Genomic DNA, 12,553 nt, shown 5'->3' on the forward strand with positions numbered 1-12,553 from the left:
CTTTCCTAAAATAACATCTAAACCCAATGCAGTTCTAATCACAATTCTGATAGTTCTTTGGAACTGATTAAAATAATTTAAAATTTCTTTTTTTTTTCACAGAAGTCTGATCATGATCTTTATTTACACACACACACACACACACACACACACACACACACACGAGAAAATGACAACTTTTGATGAGAGCAGGTGTTTCCCAGTGCTTCAGAAGGGCTCCTGAGACATACTTCTCTGCATATACATAGCCACTTCCGTCCTGGACAGCTCACGCAGGGAGCTGATCAATTATATTTTTGTTATCTTTACTATATTGCAAGTTCCACGAAGGCAAAATCCAGTATCTGTTGATCATTATTGTGTAATATGCACCTAGGCTGATGTCCAATTAAAAAATATCTTTCCAGTGTAAACAACTTCTATCTTGTTAAAGTAAAGCAAACTGCCATTTTATTTCATCCTGCTTAATTCATTGGTTCCTTTTACAGTTTTATCATTTTGCTGACAAGATTAGGATCTTCTTTTAAACTCTTTTTTCCCCCATGTCATGTATTGGTTCAAGTTATCTTTTTGAATGGGTATGAACATTTACTATAAGACCACTTTAATAAAAAACAGCATCAATGTTAGAATAGTAGGCAGATAGTTCTGTGGAACAGATTAGGGAGTACAGCAGTAGCTCAAGTCTAAAATGGAAATTAATATGTGGCAAAAGTAGCATTGTGATTCATTGAGAAAATAATATTCTATTTTAATAGTTTATTCAATAAAATAACTGGTATAACTGAGTCAGTTGCTATAACTGACTATCTGAAAGTGAACAAAGCCATAGCCCTGCCTCATGCCCCAAATAAAATCAAGTGCAGTTGAATTCAAAGATATTTGTATGGCCTTGTAATTAGGGGACATCTTCCTTAGCAAAGCATAAAATGCACAGAAAAATATAGATAATTGGATTCCGTGATGGTTAAAACATTTTCATAACAAGCACAATAAACAAAGTTTAAAGGCATAAATTAAACGATGAGAAATTATCAAACAATTTTACAGTTTGAGAAGAATCAAATGTATCTTTAGTCTGAGTGGATATGGTTAAGTATTTGAGTTACCTTTAAAGCTGAATCAGTGAACAGTACCAGGTAATGAAGGGCTGTTCTCTGAGGTTGGAGAGTATCCACTGAAGGATATCATATTAGGGAGACATAATGAGGTTTGCATGTTAGGAAAAAGAAATTATGTTGGTTACACAATGGCTGGTAACCAGAGGCGGCTGAGACCTGATGCACAGGATGAGTTAGAGGCTAAGAAATGATAAACTGAACAGTTGTGGGGAAAAATGGAAGGTAGAGAGAATGGAAAGGATTCAGGAATTATTTGTGAAAGAGAATAGGAAGTTGGGAGTCTCAGCAGTTTAAGGTGTAAAGGAAGGTCCTTGCCTGGCATCTGGGTAAATGAAAAATTCTTTGTTGACCCTGGATGAGAGAAGTTCTTTTGGTAAAGTGGAAGAAGATGATTGGAGGACAGCTTGAATTTTGAGCTCTTCAGGATTTCTCCCAGTGAGGCAACCACTGTATAGTTGGCCTGACGGGCCTGGAGCTTGCGAGAGACTAAATATATGCAAGAATAAAGGAATCTTTAGCAAATGGTAGACAGTAAATATGTCCCTTTCTTTGGCCCATCACCTCAGATTGCTGGCCGGGAAAGCTTTCTCGGAGTTGATGCTAGAACTAAGGTTCTAATGACAACTTGAAGCTGTGTAAATCAGATGGGGACAGGGATTCTGGGAAATGGCTCAGCCATGGGAAGCCATGAAGTCCTGAAATCTGCTTTGTTCAATATTTTGAAAGATTGAAGTAAAAAGAGATTGCTGGTGGGAGATTACTATAGAGAGCTAGGTAAGGGCCAGCCTAGAGAAGATGAAAGAATAGCAGTCGGCTTTAGGGAGTGAAAGCAGCAGATTGGGCCCTTGCCTTTATGATTACAGTGAATGCTTCCTGGAGAACCTGCCCAGGCAGCTTATGAGTAGCCCAGCCCTCTGACAGAAGGTCTTGTTGACCACTGACTGCTCTAAATGCCCCCAACACATCACCAGGTCAGGCACTGTGCCATTTCCCACTGAAAGCAACTCGAAATGAAGTGGTGGTAGTTACGTGGTTTTACAAGTGGCTTTGTTTCAAAAAGCGTATTTTGAGTGGAAATATGTTCTTAAATAGCTAACTTACTATACCAAAAATCATACAGAGGATGGCCCAGAGTTGTGGGGAATTCACTGAGATGAGGTCCTGTCATTTATCCTGTATTACAATAGTGGAATTATACGTTTTAATTTGAGAGAAATATGATCCGGAGGTAAAAGTTGTTTCCATTACAAAAACAGAGGGCTTCTTAGACCTCAAAGACTTATGAAACTTTTGAATTTACGAAAGGTGCTGCATTGCACTTAAAAATTGTCAAGAGTGTCCAACAGAGATAATTAATACTTACTTTTGATTAGATTCTACGCTCATGGAAGGAATATGACCTAGCAGTAGCGATTATAAATTACGGAAAAAAGATGTTGGACATCACACCCGCATGCAAATCATTATTTGGTAAAAGTGAACAAGAGGACACGCTAGAGGAGGTGATTGCTTTTTGTTTCTCATTTTTATACATAGTTGGGTCTTTTAGGGGTCACTTAGTATTCATAAGCATATCAGAAAATTGATCAGTTTTTAATTTGTTATATTTATGTGGAAGAAAAGTAACATGGTTAAGAGAGATTTTGGAGGTTTAAACATTTTTAGAGTTGTGGTGAAAGAAAACTTATATATATGATGAAGAGCTTTTTTAAAAGTTTTTTTGTTTTTTTTCTTTTAAGTTTCACGGGTGTGGCCAAGAAAGTGAACAGCACATCCTGTACTGGCCACCGGTCAGGTCAGGTGATGGCAGAGAGTGTCCTGTACCCAGTTAGTGCACTCAACGCCTTCTAGTCTCTCTTGAATCTAAGATTTTGTTGTTCTGAATGTAGTAAATACATGACAGCTTTTTCATAAAGTATAAATTTTATTTTTTCCTATTAGTACATGTTTGCAGCACATAATGATTCATTGTGGCGAGTTGGACATGTCTATACCATATCTTAATTCTTTTTTGTCACCCCCATCTTGTGTCCCAAGCAGATTTCTGAGACTCATTGTGATATTTACATTCTCTTCTTTTATGAGACTGCTAATTTTTTTCCCCTAAGCCTTCACCTTTATTTTATTTTTTAAAATTTAATTTATTGGTACATTGTAGGTAGATAGTACAGTTACATTCATTACTGGGATCTTGTACCTTTACATGCCAGGTCTTGGTTCTCATTTTTTCCCCTTGTCCCCACCCTCCCTCCATCCTCCCCTCTCCTCCCCACTTCAAACACTTTAATTCCATTTTTACATTTTCTCATATTGTTTTCCTTTTCCCTTATTCCCCCTTCCCTATCCTTCTCACTGTCCCTACACCTTTGGTCCTTTTCTTCCTATTTGCTAATTGTCCCATTAGGATCTTGAGTACTATTTTAGTTTTTCACACCAGAGATACTATTCGGTGTTTACGTATGTGTGCCTTATTTATTTCACTTAGAAATATATCCTCAATAGAGGTACAAGATCCCAACAATGAATGTAACTGTACTGTATCCCTAAAATGTACCAGTAAACTCAATTAAGGCTGAAAAAAAAGAGAAATATATCCTCAAAATGTACCCATTTAACTATGAATGAATCTACTTTCTCATTCTTTAAGGCTGAGTAGTATTCCATTTTATAGAAAACCACATCTTTATCCAATTTTTGAAGCTAATTTTTAATATGTACTTTCTAAGCATTAGTCTTATGAGATCTTATACCTTTAAAGTATGTGAGTTAACAAAGGTGTAGGGACAGTGAGAAAGATAGGGAATGGGAGGGTGGGGACAAGGGGAAAATGAGAACCAAGACCTGGCATGTAAAGGTACAAGATCCCAGTAATGAAGGTAACTGTACTGTGTACCTAAAATGTACCAATAAAATTTTAAAAAAAGTATGTGAGTTAAATGTACTTTTAGATCAGGTTTTGAAATGTTTATTTATTGAGTTTTGGTAGCACACTAGGAATTATGTGAAGCCCTTTTAGTGTCTTGGATGTGGGTAGAGATGCTCTCTCCCAGCATTATTTGTTAGATTAGCCCCATTTCTCTCTCTAGTAGGTATTGAGATAGAAAGAAAATAAGCATTGCTTATGTTACCTGCATTCCAAGTATTTGTTTGTCCAACAAAACAAAACGCAGCTTCACAAATCACCACTACATCACTGGATGACTTTTTAAGAAGCTACTTTTTTTTTTTGGTGTTGGGGGGTTCGTTTTCTCTGAAAGGTGTTTTGATTGAATTGGAGGCAGTTTGTACTTTTTTTCAGTAAGTGTTTCAGAGTCCAGGACATCATCCAGGCATTGACTCAGGACTCTCTCTTCACATCACTGTGGGATTCAGGGCTGTCCTCTCCTTCTGCAGATGTCCTGGCATAGCAGAAAGTTGTGAGCTTGACTGACAGTTTCTAGGAGCTTGGGGTCCTTAAATCCACCCAACGTCCTTGTAAGCCCCAAAGGCTGCCCCATTGCCCCAGTGGAGCCAGGGACAGGGCGGTTCTGAGGCTCAGAGAGAGTAAAACTGGTGGAGGGCTGGCTGAGCACAGACAGACAGTTCTTACCCCGCTCACTACTGATGCTCTAATATTTTTAAGAAAGGCAACGTAGCAAAGATGACTAGTGTGGCTGTAAAGAAATTCCTTCTGGGGGAAAAAAAAAAAGAATAAAGGGATCTGTTCCTGAGGATGGGCTGGGGATTTCCTGTTGAAGATTTTTGCCCTTGTTGGAGGGGGCTGGTTACAGGGTGGAGGTCTTGGAAAGACGGGCAAGAGAAAGGAGCATTTTGGTCACTCTCCATGAAGTGCTTGGCACTGCATCTGGTTTTTAGTTGGAACTCCGTATTTGTTATTATTGATAGTAAACTGATATTGTTTAGCCATGTAGATCATAGTTTTGTCTATCAGATATGAAAGCATAAAATCATAAAGTCATTTGAAAATTAGTTTTCATAGCATGTTAAAGTACAGTCTGACATTTAACCAATGTTTCTAGTCCTCTTCTTCTAAGAAACCTTTAAAAACTAAGAAGCCACAGCAGATATTGTCGCCGGAAAAAATAAATGAACAACTGGCCTTGTTGGAGACACATCTACTCAAGCTGACAAAACAATGTAATTTTTTTCCTGTATACTTCTATTCAGCATGTGTTTCTTAAAATGAGAAAAAATTTAAAATAGATTAAGATGAGATTGATATTTTGCTAAACCCTTTGAGGTTTACACAGAGCTTTTGCATTATGTTATTCAGCTTGACGATAGCTAGTTAAAAAGGGATCTGACTTCTTTTTATGGATGTGGCTCATAAAGGTTAAGTGATTTACTTAAGATTATATAGCCGGTGTGGACCTGAGCCCACCTATTCTGACTCTAAAGGTTTTCTCAACCTTGACACTACTGAATGTTAAGCCTCATGGTTCTTTGCATGGGGACTTGGACATTGTAGGATGGTGGGCAGCATCCCTGGCCTCTTTCCATCCCCCCAGTTGTGACAACCAAACAAGAGGCCAAGCTTACCAAAGACACTGGGGGTGAGGTGGGAGGGGGTGGTGGCTGAAATTAAGCATTTCTGCTCTAAAAGCAAACACACAACTGGAAAGTAATGGAGTAGGGTGGGCTGTGTTAATGTGGACGTGGCTGGAAGCAGTTCTTACTGGAGTAGGAACTAGAGTGAAAGGTTTAATTTTGGTTTAATTTTAGGTCATTGTACTCTAGTAATTTCGTAACAGACTAAGGAGTTAATGCAATGATTATTACTTTGGAGTGTGCAGTTTGGAAAGCTGCCTGGAAAATTGACTCAGTTTCTGATGATGATTAGTATAGCCATATTTTTAAAAAGCACATTAAAAAAATCTAGAACGAGGGAGTACACAGATTTCTCCAGGCTCCACATGTGGCCCCATGGTCTTTTGGAAACGGACCATATTTGGATAATTCCATGGTCCCACTTCATTTCTATGTGTGCCTCAGTTATATTTTGGTGTCATACTGTTTCAGAATTGCCCGACTTGGCTCTCCTTGCTTTCAATATGTTCCATGCCCATTTCAAGCTGAATTTATGAACCAACGCCAGTGGTTTATTATTCTCATAATTAGTCAACCTAGTTCTGGAAGAGCTGTAATTTTCTCATGACATATAAAATAATAATTCCTTAAAATGTTAAATGTCTGGGAAATATGAGTTATTCATTTTCAAAATATCAATAAAAACATCTTACCAAGAAGCACAATGTAATATTACTAAACAGTCAATTCAATAACAATAATAAAAGTAAGAATTCAAAAGAGTGTTTTCTTTATGGCAGGCACTATTTTAAGAATTTTATACACATGAAAAATCATGTAACCCTACATATAAAAACCATATAAAGAAGGTACTGTTTTTACCCCCATTTTAAACTGATGTGTAGAGACAATAACTTTCCAAGGATTCAGAACTAAAAAGTATCAGGGTTACTGATTGTAATTTGAACCAAAATTGTAATTTGAACCCAGCCAGTCTGGCTCTAGTGGCTGTGCTGTACTTTACTGCCTTTGACAGATTATTTCATCAAAATGAAGTTAATATAATTGATAGGTTTGGGTCGTAGACCCCTTACCATTTAGGAAAAAACTAAGGAAGGAAATAGTTGCAGTTACTGGATTCTGTCTCTCTCCAAAACATAACGTTATAGTGGATATTTTAAGGCATGTGATGTAGAATGAATACTGGAACATCTTCTGCTTTGTCATCCCCTCCAAAGAATTTTTGGTTTTGGTTGTTTATATTAAACAGTCCTAAAACATATTAATTTTTAAAACCTTAGATGCAGTACCTGAACTCTCAGGAACCGAGGACCCTATCTTTCTCTACTCTGTGGTTTTGAACTGGTCAGTGAAAGGTGCTGTGAAAGAAGGTGGGTGGCTTCGCTGTGCATACGCTGTTCAAGTGACTTCCAAGTGACTTACCACTGACCACTGATTCTGTGGTTTGTTTCCGTTGTCTAAAGATTTCAGCTGTCACGGGCAGAATACCATTCAGAATAACGTAGGGTCTTCATTTCCAAGTAGTGAAAGAAGCCTAAATAGGCACCTGCCTTAAAGTCCACAAAGACAGACCCTACGTGGTAATTTCTTTTCTTTTCTTTCTTTCTTTCTTTTTAAAAATTTTTTTATTCTCCTACCGGGGATCAAACTCAGGATTTTGTGCCTGCCGGGCAGGCGTGGCACCACTGAGCTAAATCCCTGGCCCTTCCCTTGGTTTATTTTCATAGTGAGCAGTTTTATTAGGAAGCTTGCCAAAATAAAGGAACTGAAAAAAAATGCATCAGTAATAATTTCACTTATGAAGAGGTAACCTCATTCCTTGATTCGAAGTATTTCATAGTACAACTTAGGCTGACTGGGCAATTGTCAGTATCTCCCCCAGTTGTCATCTGTTAGCAGCAGCTTTAATCACATGTCCCTCAACAGTGCAAATTTTGGAAAATAAATGAAAGGTAGACTGTAAAGGATTAGTTGATCTTAGAAAACAGCCCTAGCTCACAGCACATTTACTCTTGTATTTTTTAAAAGTGAGAAATCTAAGAGGTAGCTGCATGGACTTGCCTGTTGGATCACAGTGGCTGTTGGCACGGTGAATCTTTCAGCAACTCCAGTAACTAAGAGTATTGGTGGTAACTGTGTACGAACTTCTCTGTTTTTGCAGTAATGAAGTTTAAGCAAAGACCCAGATTCCTGGAATTCTTTACACACATTATGCTTAAATGCATAAATGAAGAAAAATTTCACCTCATGTTGGAGATAACAACACCTGTCTGTGACTTCATGAAAAGGTCCGTGCATGTTGGTTTTGTACTCATTAGCAACTTTAAAACAGTGAGCAACACTGTCGCCTTAAGGCTTGGGAAACTGAAAAATTATGTCTCTGTGGGTGAACAAGTAATTACAGGTAAAAACACCTATACAGCAGCACTAAGAAGTGAGACCAGAGCATGATGAGACCTCCAGGAGGAAGTGGATGAGGTCTTTTATGGTTAGGTTGAGGGGTAAGAGCATCTCTCTGCAGGGTCACTCTGTCTCACACAGGTTTGAAGTCCAGCTGGGGTCTTTTGTCTGTGCTTCCCATTCCTCTGGCATAATGAGTACAACTGTTCCTAGGAGTTCTCGTTCTTCTATGTAAACGAGAAGTGCCTCATTTAGACATAAAAAGGCTTAAAGCGGCCCTTCTTGTTCTATAAGTCAAAGAATTTGCTCCCAAAGAAGATGCTAAGAAATCATGCCAGTTATGAGAGATGCCAAATGAATCCATCTTATCTTCTGACAACTGAGAAGTGGGCTTTTCCTTCACGACTGGACATAAATCTACCCATCCTGCTTTAATAAAAGTAAACTTCAGCAACATAAGATCTGTTTTTCATAAGTCAGCAAAAGAGAAGCATTCCTTTAAAAACTCACAGAAATTCCTAAAACTCCTAAAATAGATACTTTATTTATTAGAGCAAAAGCTTTGAATAGATGGGCTTCATATTTTCAAAAGATATAGGAGGAAATTGCTTTTATTAAATGAAGCAGGCCACAGCAATCAGAGGATTGGTCAGAATTAGAGTTTCATTCAATTCAAAAATAAAGCCAAATTTAAATGTTTGGAAGTTTTAAGTAATATTCTTGTCACTAAAGAAGATCAGAAAAGTTTCAGTGTGCAGGGAAATTTGGAGAACTGGCTGTAGAAGTCCAAACTAATAATAATAGATATTTGGAAAGGGCAAACGGGTTTGGTGGCTTAGAAACATTGAGTGTAGTATAATATAAGACCAGAGGTTAGAGACGAGCAGGATAACTGAGATCAGAACAAAGGTGCTAATTTTAGTTGCCAAGGCTGTGCAGATGCTTTGGGATTCTCTTCACCCAATCAGGAATATGGGAAATGTGCTCATGCAGCGCTGTGATTTCTACTTTGGTGCTGACATCTATTTTCTGTTTCTGTTCATGTGGCAAACATATTTTTGTACATAAACATGGTTTTCATATTGTACCAGAAAAATGTGTGTCTTTTTCCATTTTATGATTTTATAATTTACACCTAATGTTTTAATACACAGGATTGATTTTTTTTGTACTGGGACATAAATTAAACTTTATTTTTTTCCCTAGTTCATCAGTTGTCCTGGTAATATTTACAGAATAACCTTCTTCCTCAGTTATTTTTGATGCCACTTTTTCATAGCCAAAGTAGATATTTTTAATAATAATATTTATAAGTCACAGAGGAGATATTTCATGAACTTTCATGTTCTACTTAACAAAAAATCAAAGTAATAAATATGAAAATAATTGCTAAAAGGTTAATTTGAAAAAGACATCATAATATTGATAAAGTTAAAATTGTCATTTAAAATGTGAAAATAGAAAGGACATAGAAGATGTATGAAATTTAAATTAATTGCATATGGTTAGCCAGTGAAGACTAAATATTATTTAAAGCACCCCTGAAGTAAATGATGAGAAATCATGCATATCAAATTACCCAAAGAAGCAATTAGAGATAAATTCTCAGCTTTAAAAGTTTCTGTTGCAAAAAAAGAAATATAAAGCTAGATTAACTTTTGTCAAGGTCAAGAAGTTAGAGAAAAAAATCTAAGAAAGCAATAAGAGAAAATAAAAAAATAAAAGTTGAAATTAATTATAAATTAAAGACAGCCTAATCAATAACTAGTAGAACTGGTTCTTTAAGAATATGATAAAATAGATAAATTTCTGGGAGCATAATAAGAAAATGAGAAAAAAATAATTCAATGAGAAAGTAATCACAAATTTGGAAGTAGCTGAACAAATTTCAAGTAATTGTACGTAAAATTTTATGTTAAAAATCTCGGTGAAAGTGAAAGTGAAAAATTTGTCATGAAGTGAAGCAGTAAAAATTTGAATAGCTCAAAAACTTTCAGGGTAATTCATATTTTTAAAGGAATGAAATTTTTACAATATAAAACTATTTTAAAACGTGGATATGAAATTTCCTAGTAAAATAAGTACAGTGGCTCTGATAAGAGAGCCATATAAAAATGAATAAAAATGTAGAAAATAATGAATTGGTCTTGCTCAGCAGTATGTCGATACGAAAGTTTAAAATAAAATACTAGCATAGAAGTGCAGCTGTGAAAAATGTAGATTTTATTCTCAATGCAAATATAGCAGCAAATCTGAAAACGTAATTATTACTGATAGTTGAAGGAGGCTTTAGGAAATGCTAAAAAGTCAGGCATGGTGATATTCAGCAATCATTCCTGGAAAATTAGAATTCAAATAAGTGCTATAACCAGGAAACCTGTTATTCCTTCTGTCACATAAACCTGCTCTGAAGGTTTTGCTGATGCATTAAAAAAAGTAACAGAAGGGCCAGGGATTTAACTCAGTGGTGGTGTGCCTACCTGGCAAGCGCAAGGTTCTAAGCTCCATTCCCAGTATCCTCCCCACCCAAAAAATAACAGGAGTGAGAATTAGATCTTTCAGGATTATCACATCACAGATTTTCAAAAATATTTGGTAAATCAATTCCACACTGAAGTATTCTGAAAATGGGGATATTTGCAAAAAAATCATTTGAAATTTAAAGATATTTACCTAAAAAAACCTTTAATAATGGAAGTTTGTAGGATGGTTAGATGAAAGATCAGTAGCTTTTCCATACCAGCTAGAAAATATAATGGAAAGATGATGCCATTTCTGTGGAATACATGATTAAGTATCAGGAGTTATGAAGAGAATCAGACTGATACGAAGAAGGTGAAATTGTATACTCTGAGGAAAAAGAGACTTGAATAAATGAAGATACAGCCCCGTACTTGATGGGCAGACAGAAGGAATAAAGATTTCTGTTCTTTTTAAATTACCCCATTAGTTTAAATTCCAGTCAGATTCTAGAATGGGTTAGAATGAAGAAAATTATTTGAGAAATATTAAGAACCCCAAAAGAGGGATTTGTACTGTCAGATAAAATGTAATGGGGTTGTGCTTGTGAAATAACAGGCAGAGAGACATGGGGACTCAGTTGCAGAAAAAGGCATTTATATAAGTAACTAAAGCGATGTAAAAGCCATGAAGTAAAGGGTCACTAATGCTCACTACATAAAAAATTTAAAATACTATGTATCAAGACACACCATAAACAGTAAGGACGAATTTGACTTACTCCGTGGATGAAGGTTCTGGAGCTCATGGAGGAAAATGCTGAGGCTGTTGATAACGATGGCAGCCGGGTACTGCAATTTAAATGCCCTCGCCTTCCCATTTCTTTCTGGAATAACATAACGACTGTCAGGCACTGGCTCATGTGGAAGAGAGAGAATGTAGGTTGGAGAAGCACAGGGAACCAGTCACAGGGTGCAAGTTGCAAAGGGTGAGTACCTAAATCCCCAGCAGTTCTCGGGCCAAGCTTTCTAGCTTTGCCACCTAAGACATTTGCCGAAATGAATGTCAGCTAACTGGAGAGTGCCTTGGAATTGCTGCAACCGGGCCGCAGGCCTTGCCAACTTCAGGATCCACAATCGTCTTCATAAAAGTTGAAATGATGAGGCCGACTGCCCCGGGCCCAAGCCTACTGTAAATCACAGCGTACTCCCACCCCTGGAGGTAGCCATCCAGACTCACCCAGTCATTTCCTTAACCACACACTTTTGCGCTTCTTCACTTCCACAAAATATACACAAACCAGGAAAATTCCACAGGAGTATCAATAGGACAGTGAGAGACTACAGTATTTCGAAAGGGAGAATTCACTGGAGTTTAGAATTAAGAAAATAAGGTTTTAAAACTCTTGCAGATGACTGAGGGAAGGGAGGAAGCTTAACAGGCATCTGAAATGCTTGGTTTCTGCTGGTATCCAGAAAGCAGTAGTGCCTGGGAGTTTGCACAGTAGGGAACCAAAAAGATTGAAATTTGTTGGAAGGAAGAAAGTTTGTGAAGGGTCACTCCGATGTTGATTTTATCTCATCTGTAGAGGGAAGTGTCCATATTACTTTGTTCTCAGTGGAATTCTGTTGCACCTACATTATGCCTTCACCTGTCCTTTTCCTATACCCTGTAGATACATTGCTACAATTGCTCTTTGATCTTTCGAGAGGCCAGCAGTTCCTTGTCGAAGAGAGACCACTGTCTAATTTATGCATGGGACACAAGCATCTTGGCTATCTTTCTTGAATAAGTTCATTGACAACATTCATTAAAGATTTATTAATTTGGGATAGTTTTGTGAATTTTTGCAAATTATTGTGGTCGACTTTATCTTTTTTTTTTTTTTTTTAAAGGAGGAATGAGTCCTTACTTGGAATAAGAAAATTGAAAATTAAGGATGGTGCTATTAGTGGAAAGACCAGCACTCATTTGAAGTTCAAAGCTACAGCAGTAGAATTTGTAACAGTGAGTTTCCTATGAAT

General features: G+C 37.0%; 1 protein-coding gene across 12 annotated transcripts in view; it reads left to right on the top strand.

Moving 5' to 3' along the window:
• The window catches only part of Cfap54 (cilia and flagella associated protein 54), a 267,711-nt gene that overhangs the window by 92,579 nt on the left and 162,579 nt on the right, over positions 1 to 12,553 (top strand). For 11 of the 12 annotated variants that reach the window (XR_781214.3, XR_781213.1, XM_033763843.1 and 8 more), the window contains 5 exons: positions 2,495 to 2,623; positions 5,141 to 5,258; positions 6,950 to 7,039; positions 7,831 to 7,957; positions 12,425 to 12,536. Coding sequence is in view for 10 of the 12 variants with exons in the window: in XM_033763843.1 (XP_033619734.1) it covers positions 2,495 to 2,623; positions 5,141 to 5,258; positions 6,950 to 7,039; positions 7,831 to 7,957; positions 12,425 to 12,536 (576 nt within the window). In the remaining 2 variants the exon portion in view is untranslated. The remainder of the gene's footprint in view (positions 1 to 2,494; positions 2,624 to 5,140; positions 5,259 to 6,949; positions 7,040 to 7,830; positions 7,958 to 12,424; positions 12,537 to 12,553) is intronic. The other variant, XM_010629155.2, reaches the window with a different exon arrangement.

Source organism: Fukomys damarensis, unplaced genomic scaffold (assembly GCF_012274545.1).
Source record: "Fukomys damarensis isolate Sample0158 unplaced genomic scaffold, DMR_v1.0_HiC HiC_scaffold_15, whole genome shotgun sequence".
Taxonomy (NCBI): domain Eukaryota; kingdom Metazoa; phylum Chordata; class Mammalia; order Rodentia; family Bathyergidae; genus Fukomys; species Fukomys damarensis.